Here is a 20,972-nt window from a genome sequence, read left to right as displayed (position 1 = left end):
GGGATTTCTTTGTGGAAGACAGCAAAGGAAAGAAGGTACAATTTAAGTTTGCAAGTACTGTCGAGTTACAACTGTACATATTTTGACAAAAAATAACGCTCAAGCATTTTGAAAAGTAACCAAAGTTACCAAAAATATTTTCATACAGTATATCAGGAACGAAAGCCCTGAAAGAAAATTATTTACATAAAACTCGAAAATAGCTAAAAGTAAGCACGACAAATACAATTAATAAAACCCAAATGAAACAGAAGCCCTATTTATATTCTATATGCATTTTTTTTACTTTGTCAATGTAGAGTAGTTTGTGTAGATTCTACATGTAAAGTCTCATTTGAAAGCGTCGTGGAGTACGCTCAGGTGCCAATATATATATATATATATATATATATATATATATATATATATATATATATATATATATATATATATATACATACACACACACACACACACACACACAGTGGCTTGCAAAAGTATTCAGACTCCTGACCAATTCTCTCATATTACTGAATTACAAATGGTACATTGAAATTTCGTTCTGTTCGATATTTTATTTTAAAACACTTAAACTCAAAATCAATTATTGTAAGGTGACATTGGTTTTATGTTGGGAAATATTTTTAAGAAAAATAAAAAACTGAAATATCTTGCTTGCATAAGTGTTCAACCCACACACATTAATATTTGGTAGAGCCACCTTTCACTGCAATAACAGCTTTAAGTCTTTTGGGGCAAGTATGTACCAGCTTTGCACACAGTGTCAGAGTGATTTTGGCCCATTCTTCTTGGCAGATTTGCTCCAGGTTGTTCAGGTTGGTTGGACGATGCTTGTGGACTGCAATTTTCAAATAGTGCCACAGATTCTCAATGGGATTGAGATCAGGACTTTGACTGGGCCACTGTAGGACATTCACCTTTTTGTTCTTGAGCCACTCCAATGTTGCTTTGGCCTTGTGCTTGAGATCATTGTCCTGCTGAAAGGTGAATTTCCTCCCAAGCTTCAGTTTTTTTAGCGGACTGAAGCAGATTCTCTTGCAGTATTTTCCTGTATTTTGCTCCATCCATTCTTCCTTCAATTGTAACAAGATGCCCAGTCCCTGCTGATGAGAAGCATCCCCACAGCATGATGCTGCCACCACTGTACTTCACTGTAGGGATGGTGTGTCTTGAGGCATGGGCAGTGTTAGGTTTGCGCCACACATAGCGCTTTGAGTTTTGGCCAAAAAGCTCTATCTTGGTCTCATCTGACCACAAAACCTTTTCCCACATCACAGCTGGGTCACTCTCATGCTTTCTGGCAAACTCCAGACGTGCTTTCAGATGGTACTTTTTGAGTAACGGCTTCTTTCTTGCCATCCTCTCATACAGGCCAGTGTTATGCAGAGCTCTTGATATGGTTGACTGGTGCACCATTACTGAACTCTGTAGCTCCTTCAAAGTGATTGTTGGCCTCTCTGTGGCTTCTCTCACAAGTCTCCTTCTTGTTTGAGAGCTGAGTTTTGAGGGACAGCCTTTTCTTGGCAGTACCTGGGTGGTGTGATGCAGCTTCCACTTCCTGATTTATTGATCCAACTGTGCTCACTGGGATATCCAAACACTTGGATATTATTTTATACCCTTTCCCTAATCTATGCATTTGTATTCCTTTATCTCTAACTTCTGTAGAATGCTCTTTGGTCTTCATTTTCCTTCAGATTCACAGCCTTACCAATGATCCTTCAACAGTGGGGTTTTTATCCAGAAAATGTGACAGCAACTTTAATGGTTCACAGGTGGAGGCCAATGATTAGGTAATTGTGTCCTCGTTTGGGCAATTTCTTTCATCGTTGCAAACTGGGAGCTTCCACAGCACGGGGGTTGAATACTTTTTTTTTTTTTTTTAAATATTTCCCAACATAAAACCAATGTCACCTTATAATAACTGATTCTGAGTTTCAGTGTTTAAAAATAAAATATCGAACAGAACGAAATTTCAATGTACCATTTGTAATTCAGTAATATGAGAGAATTGGTCAGGGGTCTGAATACTTTTGCAAGCCACTATATAGTAGTTCTGTAATTGCATGTTAGTTCTGTCTCAATTCTTAGAATTCATGGTGCCCTTTAATATCAACGGTACCTTTGAATCTAAACTCGTGTTAAACCAAAATCCATTGCAAAACATAATGTAAAAATGTATTTAAGAAAGGTCTTCATCCCACAAACGTGCTGTCATTATAATGGCAGTAATGCCCTTGGCAGGATTGTAAGCTGAGTTTGGTTTATAACAGCAGTATTTAATACCCTTGTAATACCCACCAGTGTTTAAAACAGCAGGGACAGGAATCGCAGTGTTATGCACCTGCTGTATTACACCAGTGTTTAAAATCATTTCCTGTGCACAACAGCACCCACAACCTCTTGTAATAGAACAATGGAACACTGCCCAGATTCCCTTCTCAAAACCCCTTAATCATTTGTTACCTTATTAGTAATAATTTTTAAAATTATGCATTCATCCAATACCTACACGCACGTACGTCTGAGATGTCCTACCATTTCAGAAGTTTTTTTAAAAATACTTAGGAATGGCCCCTAATAAGAAGGTGAATTGATTTGAAAGCTTAGGTTAGCACTCCTTAAAAGAGTGTCGGTGATAATGCTGCTTGTGCTAATAAGAGGTATGTAATTGATTTTAAAGCAAGACCAAAATCAGTAAAAAAAAATAAATAAATAAAAACTCTTTTTTTTTTTTTTTTTTTTTTTTTTTTTTAATCCTGAAAACATTGCAAGAAATACCTACGGAACTGTTTTATTTATTTATTTTTAATTATGATGTTTTTTTTTTTATTTTATGTTTAAGGAAAAAAAAGTTTATCTTCATTTTTGGAAACAGATATTCCTGTATGATACTTCAAGTCTTGTTAAAACACAGTAAATAAATAAATAAATACATAAATAAATACAATGGAGTGATTTCCATTCCAAGGCTTGTCTTCCAGACTCGGAGTTGTTCACAAAGGCTTGTCAGCACAGGAGTTTAAAGCAGCAGCAGCAGCAGAGTGCTGTTTGTACTCTGCGAGAATGTCTCTCAGATTCAGTGGCAGTGCTGAGTGATGGGTGACACTCCTCTCTGTCACAGGTATTTATATCAGAATTTGGCTGCAGGAAATGTGTGCTAGTTGGATTGTTCTAACATTTCCAACTAAACTTGTATTCTTCTGGGGAAACAGTGCACCTGACTTTTTCTCAAAACACTTTTCCACATGAAAATGAAAGTGACGGTATCTATCTATCTGGCTATATATATAAATATAAAGCAATTCTATGAAGCTAGCTTGTGAGCTCATATCTAGTTTTCTTGCAGTGGTTCCTATAGTTCTGTCAGTCTTCAGAGTGCTCTGTTGAAGCTCCTGATCTCAAAATGTCGCACTTTTAAAATAGGAACATAAGAGCATTTATGAATGAGAGGAGGCCATTCGGCCCATCGGAGCTTACCTAGTTCCTAGCAGCTGCTTGTTGGGCCTTGGAAAATCCCAGTGATTCTGTATCAACAACATGACTAGGTACTGTAATCCATTCAAACTCTGTCCATCTCTGAACCAGCTCTGTCCTCTGGTCCTGGTTTCTGCGTTGCACTTAAAGTATTGGTTAGAGCCAACTCCTTTTTAAAATGTTAATTTATCCCCCCTAATTCTACTTTGTTCTAGTCTATGTACATTCACTTCCCTCTTCACAGGTCATTGCTTTAACCCTGGGATTAGTCTGTTTGCTCTCCAGGGCTTTCTCTTTGGTACTTTGGTGACCGGAAATGGACACAATCAAATGCAACAGAGCTGCCATTAGAGCTGAAATCTTGGTATTGCCATACAAACCCCAGTCACATCTGGAAATGCCAAAGCAGAGCTTTCATTAATACCACGGAACAGCAGAGCAGCCTGATATCAAAATGGGACATGCAGTGTGGAGGTTGGGTTGAGAGACAGATAGGTTCCTGCTTATATCCCTCTATTTAGATTTACTCAATTACATGTGTTAAGCATGTCCTGACCAAGTTGCTCCACAATATAAGAGCAATTGGCTTACAGTTTTAGTTAACTGACTCCCTATTGTGTAGCGTCCTTCAGATGAGACGTAAAACCAAGGTCCTATTGTAAGTGACTGGCTGCAGCCGTTGTAGTTCACCCCTTGTAAGTTACTTTGGATAAAAGCATCTGCTAAGTGAGTAATTTAATAATTAATAACAATAATAGTAATTTCACCCATTCCAGGTTTCAAAGCACCAGTGTCTAGGTAACAAACTCAAGCTTGTCTTATAAAAACAGGAGTAGATCAGACAGCTAAGCAATGGCAGTCTTATTCTCGTCTCTGCAGTACTCTCTTCGTTCTCTCTTAACCTTCATCATTGTGTCGTCTTTCTTTCTCATATTCTCACAGTGTTTGTTTGGCTCAAGGCATTCATATCTCTGTATTGCTTGGTTTGTTTCAGGTACAAGCATTTCTTACGGGACCTGACGGAGAACACAACCCCGGACAAAGTAGAGTTTCAGCAGCTTGCAAGTAAGAGCCGGCCGGCCGCGGTAACATCTGATACCATGCATGACTGCCTTGCTGAAGCAGTCTGAGCAGCACACAGCTTTAGCACATCTTAAACACGCACTGACATCCCAGTGTACACCAGTCCAAACCCACAGAGATATTCTGAGACTCCTGAATATATCATCAGCTACAATGCAGGTGTATCCAGGAGAACTTGGGTTAGTTAAGTTGTGAGGAAGCTAATTGATTTGGTGTCTGCAAACGAGTTCACACAGTAACAACTGCTATGTTAGTAAGGTCCTATTAATTGATTCCAACATTCACACATAGTGTAAACATTTATCATTATACACAACAAACATGGCATCGAGTTTTAGACAGAAATCGGTTACCTAATGTTCTGGGAAATCGCTCGGGTACGGAGAGGTCTGTCATCAGAATATATTTCAGGTAGCTTGTCTCAAGCTCCTGTCTTACCTACCTAACTGCATGCGTGTGAAGCTGAATTTTGTGATCTCTGCTTCCACATGTTTACCTAACAACATCGAACACTATCAATTTCTTGGCATGAGTTACAGCTGTGGCCAAAGTTTTGCATCACCCTATAGAATTAACACATTTTGTTTCATAAAGTCGAGTGAAACCTGCATAATGTTACATTAACATATTCAATTGCATGCCACTTTGTAGTTTTCCATATACTTAAGGAAAAACTGACAATAATTGAATAATGTGGTGTAACATTTTGAAATATAACATGAAATAATGTACTACTATTATGGCTTCTGGTAGACTTTTGCAGTTTCTTTGATTGCATGATGTTAAATAAAAGATCTAAATTATATTTATATAGGTGTTTTTTTGTTGTTGTTGTTGTTGTTGTTGTTGTTGTTGTTGTTTTTTTTTCTCAGTCGGGAAGTTTTAGGTGATGCAAAACGTTTGGCCATAGCTGTATATGACAGTTTTGGATTGGTTAATTAATTTTGCAAAGATGCTGTTATCCCCTGAAAGAAAGGAAAATGCTCTATAAGAGCGCTTGTCTCACCCAGTCTAGCGTGATTGAGAGTTGCAGTGTTCTTTCACTCCTGTTATTGAAATGCTATTATTACCACAAAGGGAATGCTGAATCTGACGAGTTTACTACTAGGGATGGGTCGATATACAGTTTTTTGGTTTACCGCGGTTTAGGTTCATTACAGTATTAATACCGTTCCTTTTATTTTAAAACACAATTATCGTAATTCGGTTATACAACGGTTGACGCATTTTTCAACTGCAAACACGCTTCTTCTAAATCAAGCGATGGTACTTGCAGCATTAGCAAAGTGTATGAGGAATATCTTTTTGTGAACTATACTGTATTTTGATAATGGTTTTGAAGGAAACTGTCAAAGACACAGAATGCACGTTTCAATTGCTGTGTTCTGTTACCCAGAGCTTGCTGCGCCCGCTGCTCTTGGCTGCTCTCTTTCTAACGTCACATGCAGCTTTTAGAGAAACGCCTTCTCCAAACCTTGCAGCATAGCATACATTTCAATGTCCTATATTTACATTTGTTTGGATTATCAACAGTCATTTTAATGTAATAAATTAACATTAACTTTATTGTAAAATTTTACATCACTTATCACAGATTTAGTACAGTGTATAAATAATTGATTTATTTAATATAGCGTTGTCAAGGCTGTTCACGGGTTCATTGTATAATGATAAAATGTCATTCGCCTCCGCTAACAAGGCGGCAGCAGTAGTTTTAGTGGTTATTTGCATTACGATTAGCAGGTCACTTGTGACAGTTGCATCGTCCCTTTGGTTCACAGACGCAGCGAGTCGCCAGCAGTAACATTTCAAAGCTACGCTGGGCGATGCAGAATCTGCCCAGATTTCTGTGGGTGGGGTTGAGTGACGTCTACAGCGCACCTCCGAGATTCTGTGCAGAACTGCAGAAATCTGCGCTATGAGAACACGACCAATGTCACAAATAAAACTAGCACAGACCCGTAACTGCAGCATGATAGTCTACTTATTATCAACGTAGTTTTGTTCAAACAAGTTGTAACAGTATTCCAATTTTCTTAGGTAAGTGAAGAAATCTTTTTTTTTTTTTTTTTTTTTTTTTTTTTTTTTAAAACTCCGCTTGTAATAATCATTGGAAGCTTACTTGTGCAATGTCGTAAATGTAAATCCAATAACACGTTTTAGTGTTAAAATATATATATATATATATATATATATATATATATATATATATATATATATATATATATATATTACTATACATATTTTATTTATCTGTTCTTAAATGATAACCTATTGGACATGTTTGGGTTTTAAGCAAAATGTCGATCATTTCCCAATTCTATTTGCGATCAACTAAACAAAGTACTTATTTATATTTATACATTAAAATGTTTTAACAAACTGCAGCACCACGTCATTGGGATGTGGGAGTCGAGCTTTACAGGGATCTAGATCCAGAAGTTATTAATTAGGACTTGACCATGGGACATCACGCTTAGAAAAGAAATCAACAGAAGCTTGTCAATGACTAATTTCTTATTTCAATGTCAAATAAACAACAAATCCTACATAAGCACAGACTTACACAAGGAATTATTTGTGTATTAATTAAAAGTATGCTTCTCGCCTGCTCCATTCACTTGTAAATTAAAACAGCTGGATAATTTAATTCTTCAAAATGGGAGATGCGTTCGAAACGCGACCCCTTTTTAGAAGAAGGATTGTATTTAGGGTTTGAACTTTTTGGTTTTTATTTTCCAAATCTCTACCTAATGAAAATTAAGCAAAACCGAATCAGGCTCAATCGAGACAATAAGGTAAAAACAAGTGATATTGTTTTGTGATTAACAGCTTTTGACTGAGTTTAATTAGGAAACAGAATCATCTCGAAATAAGTTTAAAAGGATGTCATGTGATCAAAAATAAAACCCGAAAACTTCAAGCCCTAATTAGATTTTTTATATTTGTTTTTGGTCATATTCTTTCAGAGTGAAGTTGTTCTTATAATTGTACCTGCAGCCGCTTGTACAATGCTAATGCAGTTGTTTTTTTTTCAGTGCGTCTCGTAATGATTTGTTTTAGTGTGCTTCACGTCGTTGCCATTATGTTAAGTGTTTTAATTACTGTGCTTCAGAGTCGTTCTAATTTACATGCTAATCAATCATGAATGTCCACTTTGCCATGCAGTACCACCCCAAACTGACATCCCTTTTATTGCCTCCAGTCCGGGCCCATTCAGGGCTAATTAAAAACATTAACTTAAAAGCATTTAAATTGTCCTATTAAATTCAAACTCAACAACCACAAGTACTGTCAAAAAAGAAAGTGGAAAACTGTTCACACTAAACTTTTTTTTAAAGTTAAGTCATTTTAGCATCGGTGCTCATGAAAGTAAAGACAGTAGAAATGGCTACAGTCAGTAGAGTCTCCAGAGTGTCTCATTGTGTTTTAACTGTGTGATTGAACGGCAGGGGCGGTAAAGGCAGTGTCCGCAGTGTCTCAGCACATCCAGGACCGCGCTCACAGTCACCGCAACCAACTGCACATGCTGCGGGTGCAGAAGTCCCTGAAAGGACGAAAGACCAAGGTGCTGGCTCCAGGTTAGTTCTTGTGATCAATGATTCCTTTCAACTCAGCAGAAATAAAACGAATGAAAGAATGAAAAAAGCCTGTGGTAATTAGCAGAACCAAAGAACTATATATGAAACTAACTCTGCCTATAATTAGAGGTCTCTCTCTCTCTCTCTCTCTCTCTCTCTCTCTCTCTCTCTCTCTCTCTCTCTCTTCTCTCTCTCTCTGCTTCTTTCCCTTTGTTTATCTCCTGAGAAATGCCCACATGTGTACAACACAGAGAAACCTAGTCATGAAAGAAGCGTCCTGTCAAGCTCCCGGAGGACCAATTAATGGCAGTGGAAATCTAGTGGGCAGGCAGATGAAAAGCACCCAGGGAGAGGGGGGGACTGTGAGTGCGAGGGGAGGATGAATACTCAACTAGCACCAGGCACATTGCTGCTGCTTCTTTTTTGTCTGATGTTGATAGGAACTTTAAGTATCCCAATTCTTTGGGCTTCTTGCATCTCTGGGTTCTTCTTCATCTTTTCCCTTCTCTCATCCAGTAACTTAGGACTTTCACTACTTGTTTTTCTGAGCCTCCATTCCTAATATGTACACAAGAATCCAGCCCTTTATAGCTAGCTAGATAGATAGATAGATAACCTTTAAACTCTTGAAAAATAAATATCTTTCTCAAGATCAATCCCTTATTGACGTGTCTGTCTGTCTGCCTGCCTGCCACATATTTGGGTCACTGAGTATAGCAGAGTTTTGTTTTCTTCTGAGAAACCGTGGTAATGATGAATATATAGATACTCTCGCCCCCTAATATGTCCTGGTTTGTGCTGCTTTGTGATGTGGCATTTGTTGCCTCTTAAAACTTCTCAGATCTTTTGCTTACGGGGATCTATGCATAGATAATAATCACCCACTCGGATACTGTGCTTTGTAATGAAATGGCATCTCAGCCAATTGAATAAAGGACTGGATGAGAACCGATGACCTCACAATAAAGGGCTGGACGAGAACCGATGACCTCACGATTCAGAGTTGAGCTCACCATTGAGGGGACGTATGCAGGTGTGTGTATTACACTATGTAACACAATTCTTGTTCCTGGGTAGTAAGTGTTATTTCCTAATTGCTTATGCCTCAAAAGTATAGAAAATGGCTATTATTCCCCACAAACTTTGCTTTTGTGACCAGGACAGGTAAATTTCAAAATATCACTATTTCCAATGAGAAAACGGGCACTTTTGTGTCTTTTCGTTCACATAAAGTCAGAAAAAAACAAAATATGAATCCAAATTAACATGTATTTATACTAAAGTAATACAAAAACGACTACAAAAGATTTAGAAGTGAGTAATTTTTCGGGATTTACGATTATACTGTAAATCACTTTCACGAATCAGCCCCCAAATGTAGTCTCCCATCATGTTCTCGTTATACTGTCCTTGGTAGCGGCGTTCAAAGTCCAGTATATCCTGGTGGAAGCGCTCGCCTTGCTCCTCTGAGTACGCTCCCATGTTCTCCTTGAATTTATCAAGATGAGCATCAAGGATATAGACTTTGAGGCACATCCTACAGCCCATTGTGCCGTAGTTCTTCACCAGAGTCTCAACCAGCTCCACATAGTTTTCGGCCTTGTGATTGCCCAGGAAGCCCCGAACCACTGTGACAAAGCTGTGCCAAGCCGCTTTCTCCTTACTAGTGAGCTTCTTGGGGAATCAATTGCACTCCGGGATCTTATTTATCTGTGGTCCGACAAAGACACCGGCTTTGACCTTTTCCTCAGACAGCTTAGGGAAGTCTTGAAGGTACTTGAAGGCTGTCGACTCCTCATCTAGTGCTCTTACAAATTGTTTCATAAGGCCCAATTTGATGTGCAGTGGTGGCATCAGCACCTTCCGGGGGTCCACCAGTGGCTCCGACTTGACGTTGTTCCTCCCCACAGAGAACTCGGTCCGCCGTGGCCAGTCCCGCCTGTGGTAGTGCGCCTTGGTAACCCTGCTGTCCCAAAGGCAAAGATAGCAGGGAAACTTGGTAAAACCACCTTGGAGACCCATCAGGAATGCCACCATTGCAGCCCCTTGATGCCATCTCAGAAAAATGCAGATATGTATCCACTTAGGCAGCTGGAACTAAACTGAACTGGTGGGCTTAAGGCCCCTGTATTTATACTACTATTTATATTACTGGAAAGTTCTAGAAAGTTCTAGAATTTACTTCAAGTTTACTCAGCATTGAATCTATCTAGAATGTTCTGGTAGATAGGTAAATTTCAAAATATCACTGTCCTGGTCACAAAAGCAAAGTTTGTGGGGAATAATAGACATTTTCTATACTTTTGAGGCACAAGCAATTAGGAAATAACACTTACTACCCAGGAACCAAAAAAAAAAAATTTGTTACACAGTGTTATTAACTCATCAGCCACTAGGAGATTCATTACATTCTCCCCCCACTTATTCAAAGCCTGTCTTCGAGTGGAAACACAATCTGCATCAATCAAACCCCACTGCTTGTTTGTGACATATCCTTTTTTTAAAAATAGGCAAATTATTTAAATAAGCAAGACATCTTACATATGCAGTTCTCCAAATGCTATCTGTTAACTACCAATGCAGAACAGGAAATATGCTTGTATAGCAGTTTCATCCACTCCAGGTTTTATTTCAAGCTTGATTAGCTACGGTGTATCGGTAACAAGCTTAGGTGAGTCTTGTTAAACTCATAGTAAAACCAGGAATGGATCAGACTGTTTTGCAGTGGGAGTCTTGTTTCCGTCCCTGCCAGGCAAGATGGATTGGACACCCTTGGAGCATGTTATTAGTATGTATGCATGTTATTAGTATGTATGCAGACAGACAGTGTCTGTATAACTTATTATCACAACAGTGTCTCTCAATGTAGTATTATCTCCTTCATTCTGTTTTTGGATTAGTTTAGCAGTGATGAATACATGTTTCTCAAAGGTGCTTCCTTGTGTTGGCTGGGCTCGAGAGATTAAAGGGTTTTGCAAACGTGCACCCCAAATATTTGTCCTGCAAAAGTTACAGGAAAGAAGTTGCTTTTGGCTTCGTTTCCACTGCCTGTCCCCCGGTACAACTGAGCTGGCCAGTCTGGGTGAGGTGTAGATGGAGGGTGTTTCCGCTCAGCTATACCTCAGACAGCACAGTTTCTTATCTAATACCCAACGGGGCCACACTGTGCAGTGTGGAAGTATGGCATTGAAAGGCGTGTGCTAAAGAGACAAACTGCTTTGAAAAATGGTGTTGAAAACAAACCTGACAAAGTTGTTGCTTCATGGAGTGCAGAAGAAATTCCAGCTGTCCTCAACCTTTGGGTGGAACGCCACATTCAAGAGCAGCTGTCTGGCTCAGTTCGAAATTTTAAAGCGTTCGACAAAATCACGGAAATACTGCAGCAGCAGAGGATCGATCACACTGCTATTCAGTGTCGATAAATGAATATAAGGTTGAAGATAATAACGCAGCCTTTTACCGCCTCACGACTACTTCCTGTGTCAACGATACCTGACAAAATTCCACTGGAATGCAGGCAGCCATCCTTAACTACACCTCACCCAGACCGGCCAGCTCAACTGTACCTGGGGACAGGCAGTGTAAACGAGTCACTAGTGTTTCTCGTTTAGTTCTTACTGACTTCACAGAAAGACTTCATCTAGGTTAACTGCATAAAATCATTTCAGTGTTGTGCACTGAAACAGAAATGTGCGTTGATATACATGTCAGTACATTTAATAAGACTCTATAAGAAGATATACTAGGCTATAGTTTTACGTGGAGTTATCTTTCCTAAACGACATGTGCGGTCTGTGGTGTGGAGTGGATGTTCTGAGTGACATTTACTAGGCCTGTTTCCCTATAGTTTTTTGTTTTGAGGAATACATTGAAACTGCAGACAGCAAGGAAACAACTCGAAGCAGGAGGGAGCAGGTTTTTTTTTTTTTACAGTAACAGTAATACTCAGCAGATTCTGTTTTTATAATTTCTTACAGAACATTTTTTTCAGGGTTTTTTTGTTTTGCACCCCCCCCCCCCCTTTTTGCTCTCCTTTGTGGTTGTTGGTACAGACCGGCACACGTCCTCCAGTACACCGTCTTTGTAGTGCAACCTTTTCCACCAACCTCACCCCCCACTACTCCACACTCTTTGAAGAGCAGCCGCAGAGCTTTTTGAAGCACAGAGTTGAAAGTGTTTGACATGGAAAGGGGAGCTTGAAAGTCCTGCTCTTTGAACCTTTTCTTTTCAAATCCCTGCCGACGGCGCTGGCACGACAATAACGGTGGAGCTGAAGAGCCGCGAGTTACAAAAGGATCGAGGTGCTGGAGAGAGCCACTGTCCTGCGCATTCCTTTAATAACACATCACGCTTTTTAACTTGTGTTTTATGCCTCAAACACGACTAGGTGGTGATTGATTGTTTATTAAAGGGTAAATACCTTCAAATGACATTGTATTAAATGGAGTGCGTTTTTTGTTACTGTGCTTTCACCTAAGTGCAGGAGGTGCTCCTTATAGTCTAAGTGCCAGCCATAGACTTCTGTAATGTAGGCTAGATCAGTCAAAGTGTCTATAGAATTAAGAGTCAGTGCCATCTAGTGATCTGCCATGTTAATGTGTTTTCTTTAAATTTGCTGGTAATACCCTGCTGTGCATTAGATAGGACAGGTGGTTATTAATATAAAAAGAGTTTAGATGATCTAGCCTAAGTTATACATTTCTATGGCTGGTTACTAGAATCGAAGAACTACTACCGAACTCACTTTATAAAAGAATTTGAAGAAACTGTCGTTTTGAATTGAATTACTCCTTCACAACCCCCCTGTAAAGGAAGATAAGATATTTTTTGTAAATCTGTCACCACCACAGCTGCTTCAAGCACTAATTATTATTACCAGCTATCTCATGAACCATTTGAGATGCTGACTTAATATTTTCATCATTATAGGAACTGTTTGATCAATGTAAATAATACATTAGAAATATCAATACCATTGCAGGGACTTTTATTTGACTCTATGGTTATGTCAGTAATAAAGACTAATGACTTTTAGAAACTGTCTCAACCTTGCTGCACAGCTGTGTGCTATGATTCTGTTAGTTTAATAATTGTTGTCTTCCAATTAAAAAGGTTTATTTTCCCATTAGTTTAAACAATGTTTTTCTACTCCTGTTTTACAAACCATTCAATCAGAGGGGCCATTCCCATTACAAGAAGCCCTTATGGATTCTTGTTATAATTCACAGAAACACCCATGTCTAGCAGCACTGACAGATTTAGTGTCTGTCTGTGTGACTGTGCAGTGCACAAGTTAATAGGAGAGTGGAGAGCAGCAGGCCGTTCTGTAACTGCAGTCCGATGCACTATGAAACCAAGTGTGCCGTCTAAAGTTGGACAGATTATCAAGTTTGTCGATAATGCAGTGTTTTTGATGACAGAGCTGAATGTCACCTCAGGAAATAAGAGATAAGAGTTAACGATGACAGACTTGGACGCTTTATAATTAAATTCAGTAACTGTGCGTTCAGCAGTGCTTTAACAAAAGGAAAAGGAAATACTTAACAACCAGTAAATCCTGTGTAAACTACATTTATCCAGGAGACTGCAAAGGTTTAAACGTCAGGTTAAGTACATTTTAAAACAAAAACATTGTTAATGGCAGAGACCTGTATACAGGACTGCAGTGTTAAATGAATTCAGGAACATTTAGTTGGTCTCTTAGCAGCAAGGTTAGTGTATTACTGCAGGGCTGGCAATACAACTCCTATTGCATGGCAGTTACACCCATTCCAGGTTTTACTACAAGCTTGATTAGCCACAGTGTATATGTAACAAGCTCAGGTGTGTGTTATTAAACTCTTAGCAAAACCTGCCATGCGCAAACTGCCATTCAATCGGAGTCTTTGATGACATTGTACCTGCAGTGCATTCCTCCCTCTCTCTCGCTTCCTCTTTCTCCCCAGGCCGATGGTACATCAGGGAGGGCTGGCTCAGTGTTGTGGCCCCCAAGGGCGAGGAGGTCAAGCCAAAGATGTTCTTCTTGTTTTCTGACGTGCTGCTCATGACGAAACCCTGCCACCCGCTGCACCCCACCAACTCGGACAAGTTTGAGTGCCAGTCTCTGTACCCGCTGGGGGAGTGTATCGTGGACAAAGTGTTCGGGCACACCAGGAGCCAGGGTGGGCTGATCAGTGTAAGTCTGTTTGATTTCTAGCTCTTTATAACAAACACAAAACGCTGAGAGACAAAAACAATGCTACCGTCAAAAACCGATTTACACAAATACAGGAATCGCAATTCAACGAGCCACTGTTGGGGTGCCAGTGCTGGTAGCCCTGTCACGGTATAGGTAAGGAGTAGGAATAAGACTCCTATTGCATAGCAGTGTCCCCCATTCCAGGTTTTACTACCAACTTGAGTAGCCCCAATGTATAGGTAACAAGCTCAGGTGTGTCTTATTAAACTCGTAATAAAACCAAGAATCAAACTGCTATGCATTGGAGTATTTCATTATTTTGATGTATTGTATATGCATGTTATGTAGTAAACTGCAACTGCTGAGCATGTGCTATTGTATTCAATGCAATATGTACAGTATATATAGAGCCCTGTGAAATTTTTTTTTTTTAAATAATTTTTCAGTTTACAAATTTACAAACTCAAATAGATGTATATCAGTAATAGTATACTATACATCATGTTTTAACTACATACATATTTTTATTAAACATTATCAGATTTTTTAAAAATATTTTGACATAAACAGACCTCGCACAGAATTTTTTTTTTTTAATTACTATAATTTCTCATTAGCGGCAGCAACGGTAATGCACAGTCAGTCCTGCACTCTTTTTTTAATTAATTTACAGTAAATACTGCCCATGCACTCTATAAAAATACAATAAGGTAAAATAAAAAAATATATATTTACACTGCCCTACTATTGTGGGACTGTCATAATAATTGAACATACAGCAATCTACGTATTAAAAAAAACCGTAGGATTTATATACAACAAGATGGGGTTTCTCACTACGGTGTTTAAACACTAAGCAAAGCAGCTTTATTCATTAAAAACCAAAACAGCTTTTGCTCCAGTGCAAAGTTTGCACCACTTGAAATAAAACAAAGAATTAGAATACTAATATAAAATACAGATGAACCCGTTTTATATCACCTCGCTTAATGTCATACCCCGTTGCCATGCACCATAGGTTCTTTGAGAAATTACCTATCTTAATATTATCTCTCAAACCCACTTACTGTCACGTTTTGTGCAGCCTGTCAAATGCTGCGTGGCTGGGCTTTACTAAGTAACCACAGGATAGAATTAATTTCCAGCGCAACTAACAACCAATAATCATCTCGACTGATAAACTGACATTTTGCGCAGCCTGTCAAATGCTGCATGTGCGGTCTTAACGGGATACAGTTCAGTTATAAAACAGCAACGTCACCAAATTTTAACAGTCAGTCTTAACAAATGCACACAAAAAAACACCACGTACTGGTAGCTCTCATCAGTCAACAATTCATGCCTTTTTTAGATAATGACACAAACTGTTTCGTTCCAGTTAATGATACATGATGTATGTATCCTGTAGTAAACTATATGCATTTGTTTAAATGTAAAGAACGACTACATGTAGAGTATTAAAACACTGCTCTTTCATTCACCATTAGTTTTCTTTCTTTTTTTCTCACACTCATAATGTGCTGTCATAGGCACGTGAAACTGTTTATGTCATGACCCGCTTTATATCATGAATTATGCCTACATGGCAATCATGATATAGAGCAGGTTCATCAATATAAGCAAACAAGCCATATTTTCCCCAAAAGGAATAAACAACGGTATCTTTCGACTCCCATTCTAGCCGACAGTTGCAAGATCTGCACATCATTTTGTCAACATCAGCTGCATACATCCCCGCATGCTCAGATTCTTTGCAGCGTTGTTTAATTGTTATGCATTTTAGAAACAGAGGTCTCTTCTCTTCCATCTCAATTTTAATATCCAAACGACTCGCTTCTGCTTTATAATGCTTTTTCATGTCTGCCATTTATAATAGTTGTTGTACTGCTTGTTTTTTATTCAAAATTAAGTTCCCTGTTTTATCGGTGTTACCAACAGTGTCCTGTAGGTGGTGCTACAGAACAGCTTCTTTATAGGAAGGAAAGAAAATACAGAAAATATCCCTGATTTATGTAATAGTTGCACAAGTGAAAGAGACCTGTCACCATGAGGTCTATCATGCAATTATTTGCCTTGCTTTTCTCTTGATCCTTTTTGATATCAAAGCACTTTGATTCCATTTTCCTTAGATTCCTAGAAAGGCCTTATCTGTGCAGTGCATTGTGGGATTGTAGTCCTGGGCAAGGTGTAACCTCTGATAAAGCTCGACAAAGAAATGCATATCCCAGTTTCGCACAGCGTTCGCTCTTAAGTTAGGTCTACAGAAATGTCACCTGTATGACGAATTGGTTGGATTTGCTAGTTTCATGTTGTCATTGTCAGATTCTAGTCTCGGTATGGCAGCAATAATTTCAGCACCCCGGGTGAGAGGAAAACTCACTTCCAAACATCTTTTAAGTCACTCAATGCAGAAGTTAATAAGCATTGATTGGTACTTTGTTATAAAGGTGTGGGAAAGGCCACTTTTCTTGTTGTGAAATTAGCACATTAATTAAAAGAAACATGGGTTACAGCCCTTATGTCAACTGTTGGTAACTCTACATTGTGTCTGTAATTGCTGTGCATTTACATAGTAGTTACTTAGTAAATACATGTGTACTTACAATGTTATTATGCATAGTTAGTGTACTTAGTGTGCACTTTTTTGCATGATATTACCCTAACCCTAACTCTAAACCTAACCCTTTTCTGATACAATTGTGTACTTAAATATATATAATGCAAAAAGATTTACATGTTCAGTAGCTTGTAACAATGCATAATAATGTAACTATGCACTATTTACTTAATGCAAAGTGTAACCCAACTATTATCTTTAAACTTTTTGTTTATTTGGTTTTTTTGTTTATCAAACAGCTGAAAAAAAAAAAAAATTAATCATGATTGCAAATTAATAAATCAGTCTTGCTGACTTTTGGAATTAAAAAAATTAATTTGCGCCCCAGTTTGCATATGAAATGGAAATCATATTTTATGGTAATTTAGTATCATTTGAACTGTCGCTTCCAACTGCAATTGCAAATCAAACATATTCAAATGTACCCCTGCTCCCCTGTGACTGAAGGCATACACATGCAGGGCTACACACATATATGTATTTCACAAGTGCAAATAATTAGCTGGCAAGTAACCGTGCCGTTGTTTAGTTTACCTTAAACTGTGACTGACAGTGTTGTAGCAGAAATGGGCTTTCTGAGAAACTGAAGCAGGATTCTAAAGGTAAAAATAGATTTCTTTGTGTTTATTAACCTATTCAGTACCAAATTAATTTCTTTGAAAAAATCAGAAGCTATATTTATGTAATTTGATTCACTATATTAACTTTTTCGTGGTTAACAAAACTAGAGTTAAGTTATCATAACAATATAGTTTAAAGAGAAAATTCAAATAAATGCTTCAACAACTACAAAGCAAACTTGAATGAGGACAGTGGCACTGAATGGATTAAACATTCATGTGAGAGTAGCTTGCATGTTTTTCTTACGTTGTTACCACTGCTATTTCAGCTGCTAATGTCTCATAAACCAAAAATATCATAAACCATTTCAGAGTCCCACTTCATATTTACAATAAGCAAGGATTTCAATTATTATTTTTTTAGTTAAAAACTGAGCTTTACTGAGAGAATCATAACACACAACTGTATTTTATGAATCTCTGTCAAGTTTAGTGGCACCCTTCACTTTGACCTTTGACCTGAGGTGGCTGCCATATGGTGGTCATGTAACTGTTTCTTGATGACCTCGCCGAGCTCCCGCTTTGAGATATTGACTTCATACTTGGTACACAACTGTATTTTATGATTCTCTCAGTCAAGTTTAATCACAGGCAGCACTCCAGATAAGGCTTAGGGTCATTGAATAATTTACTCTCCAATTTAGACACTATGTGAGTAAAATGCAACACTGATTTGAAGTCATGTGTACTTTCAATAAATACTGTACATCAATGCTAACATATAGGGTATGCATAAACTACAACCTTACATTTTAACTGTAATGTTACTTTGAACAACTGTACAAAAACTGGGTCAATAAAAACAAAAACAATTATTCATATTTGCTTTATTGACAACAAACAATATTGCTGCGAAGCAAATAAACAGAGTTTTTCATTGTATTTAATTTCAATGCTGCAGATGGAATATATTTAACAAAAGGTCTGCATGCACATACAATATATTTCTAAAGAAACAATGATATTCCTGATTGATCACCTTGCTATAGCAATATAATACTGTACTTTTTATGTTTTATTGAAAACCCAGACTTATTTGTCAAGTGTTTCTGGATGTTCCCATGGCAGGATACAGGCTGTCCCGTCATTTCTCTAGCTACCACACCCAGCATAATCACAAATGAACACTGAGACGCTGGGAACCAATGAAGAACTAGGAGCTTGATAACGTGCAAACTCAAGCTGTGCAGCTAAATTGCGGTTCATATTCATTCCGCATTAAATTGAAATATCATGCGGAATTCATATTCTTTCAATGCATAAAACACCCAGTACACATCTGATCAGGAGTGCTGATCACGGGTATTGAAAAATATAAAACAAAACAGTAATTTTACAATGGGGTCACCACTGCATCAAATCTTTCAGGTAGTGACTTCAAAAAATGAAAAAAGTGGTTGGTGTGTCTTGTGTTATTTTAGCTTTTACGTGATGATGTGCAGAAGGAAAATATAAAAGTCATGTTTTATCTAGTAAAATGTATGTTTATTATTATTATTAATAATATGCATTAGTTTTTAGTTTTTTTTTTTTTTACAAAACTGAAAAACATGCGAGTCTGGGGCGATGCCTAATTTTTCACCATCAATATATCATTTTCCAAATAAGCTGATGCATCGGATTCATCGACGTTATGAAAGGGTATAACAAAATACAGCAGTAATGCATGTGGAGCTGTGGATTATACTGATTATATTGCATCAGTTTGTGCATTTAGTAACATAAAAAATATTTAATAATCTTGTTACCTTATCCATGTTGATTTGTGCCATTTGAGGGCCAAAGCAAAATCCATTGATTTTAGAAATAATAAATGTATAAAACAACTAATTTACAAAAAGTAAACACTGTCCACATCAGTTCAGTAAATTGTGCATGGCTTATGTTTTACTTGGACGTCGTCTTTCAACAAGGCATTTGGTGCAAGATTTGTAACCCGTTTTCGAAATACAGCTCCCTTCCAATACATCTTGCGTCACTACATTCCCAACCACACCTGTAATCTGCTTTGATCTCTCACTATTCTGATGTATTTTTTTATTTTATTTTTTGAAGAGGCAACAGATGTCTACGTTTATTTTTATCAGTGTGAGGTTTTGTTTGAAGTTTTGTAGGGTTCCATCTCATTAAATGGTCACGCAAATTAGTTGTGTTACCTGAGTATCCCTGACTTCTGTCGCATAGGGTGCACTTTACTTCAGACCGTGAGGCGAGCAGGGGAAACTGCACTGAAATCCAGTAAATGATTGCCAATTCCAAAAAAAAAAAAAAACTTCCTTGCTTGATAACTTTTGCACAGAAATGATGAACAGGTTTGACTATCGATAGTGTTCAAACTATACAATGCATGACCTTAAAAACATGATTTAAAAAAAAGTATAAACATGAATCACAATGGTGCCCAGGCAAAAAGAAAAAGTTGTAATATTTGATTTGTAGAAAGTGGGAATGGATTAAAAGGAAGGTATTTATGTTTCTCGCTTGATTCAGTGAGTGCCCCATGGGACGTGAAGGATGGTTGTAATATAAATAAAAGTGAATATTCATTTCAACATTAAGGAACATATCGCTCTCTGCTCGCGATTCCTCAGCGGTGTCAGCAGATTTGCATAAAGACCCCTCTCTTGTGAAGGATGCCTCTAATCAGAAGTGCTGTCTGAATGAAACCAGGGAGGGAGCTGCAAACTATCCCCACAGAGCTCTGGCACCAGGAGGCTGGAAGGATAGTGTAGGACACAGGCTAGGGACCAGACGCTATGGGCTAGGTATATGAAGACATGATGGGCTTGGTTTATAGACATTTAAATCAAAACACAACTGGCACAATGTTCTGAGAATAAAATAAGTGTAATGAACTATTGAAAAGGTTAATTTAAGCATTTGAAAATGCAAGTTTGAAAAAGCTTTGGTTTAAAGCTTGTTGACTGACTTCCTTCCTATGTTACAAGCAATAGTCTTCCCACTCTGAGATCGTTTCTTCATGGAGCATGCTGACAGAGGAAGGATCCTTTTGACCAACACCAAAAGTAAATGAGGCGAGGAAATCAAATAGCCCCTTTTAAAGGTGTCGGGTTGGGTTAAGCTGGGTCAAAGTGAAAACAAGAGAGATCAACCGCCAATGACAAGCGGACTTGTAAGAAAATGAAAACACGAAATAGAAGGAAACCCTTGCTTGTCACTCCTCTGCTAAATGGAAAAATAAAGTCAGCAGAGTGCTGAGTGGTACACAGAATGCACAGGATTTAGCATAATATTTACTAGACTGTATGCTAATGTTTCAAATGCTTAAAAGCTTTCAGCTGCTTATCAGATTAGGTTAGCAATACTTTCCTGCCTGCCTGCCAGTAAATACATCTTCTTCAGGCCTGTCACTGCTTTGATTTAAGAAGTTAGCGTTATCTACTGACGGAGGTGGC

The 20,972-nt window shown here is 38.1% G+C and overlaps 1 protein-coding gene across 1 annotated transcript in view; it reads left to right on the top strand.

Annotated features, from left to right (window-relative positions):
* arhgef39 (Rho guanine nucleotide exchange factor (GEF) 39) overlaps positions 1-20,972 on the top strand; it is a 67,606-nt gene that overhangs the window by 27,507 nt on the left and 19,127 nt on the right. The window contains exons 7-9 of the mRNA XM_041255318.1: positions 4,472-4,542; positions 8,013-8,141; positions 14,087-14,316. Of these exons, the coding sequence (XP_041111252.1) occupies positions 4,472-4,542; positions 8,013-8,141; positions 14,087-14,316 (430 nt within the window). The remainder of the gene's footprint in view (positions 1-4,471; positions 4,543-8,012; positions 8,142-14,086; positions 14,317-20,972) is intronic.

This window comes from Polyodon spathula, chromosome 7 (genome assembly GCF_017654505.1).
Source record: "Polyodon spathula isolate WHYD16114869_AA chromosome 7, ASM1765450v1, whole genome shotgun sequence".
NCBI lineage: Eukaryota > Metazoa > Chordata > Actinopteri > Acipenseriformes > Polyodontidae > Polyodon > Polyodon spathula.
The sequence above is the reverse complement of the archived record's forward strand: the minus strand, read 5'-3'. Positions and strand labels throughout refer to the sequence as shown.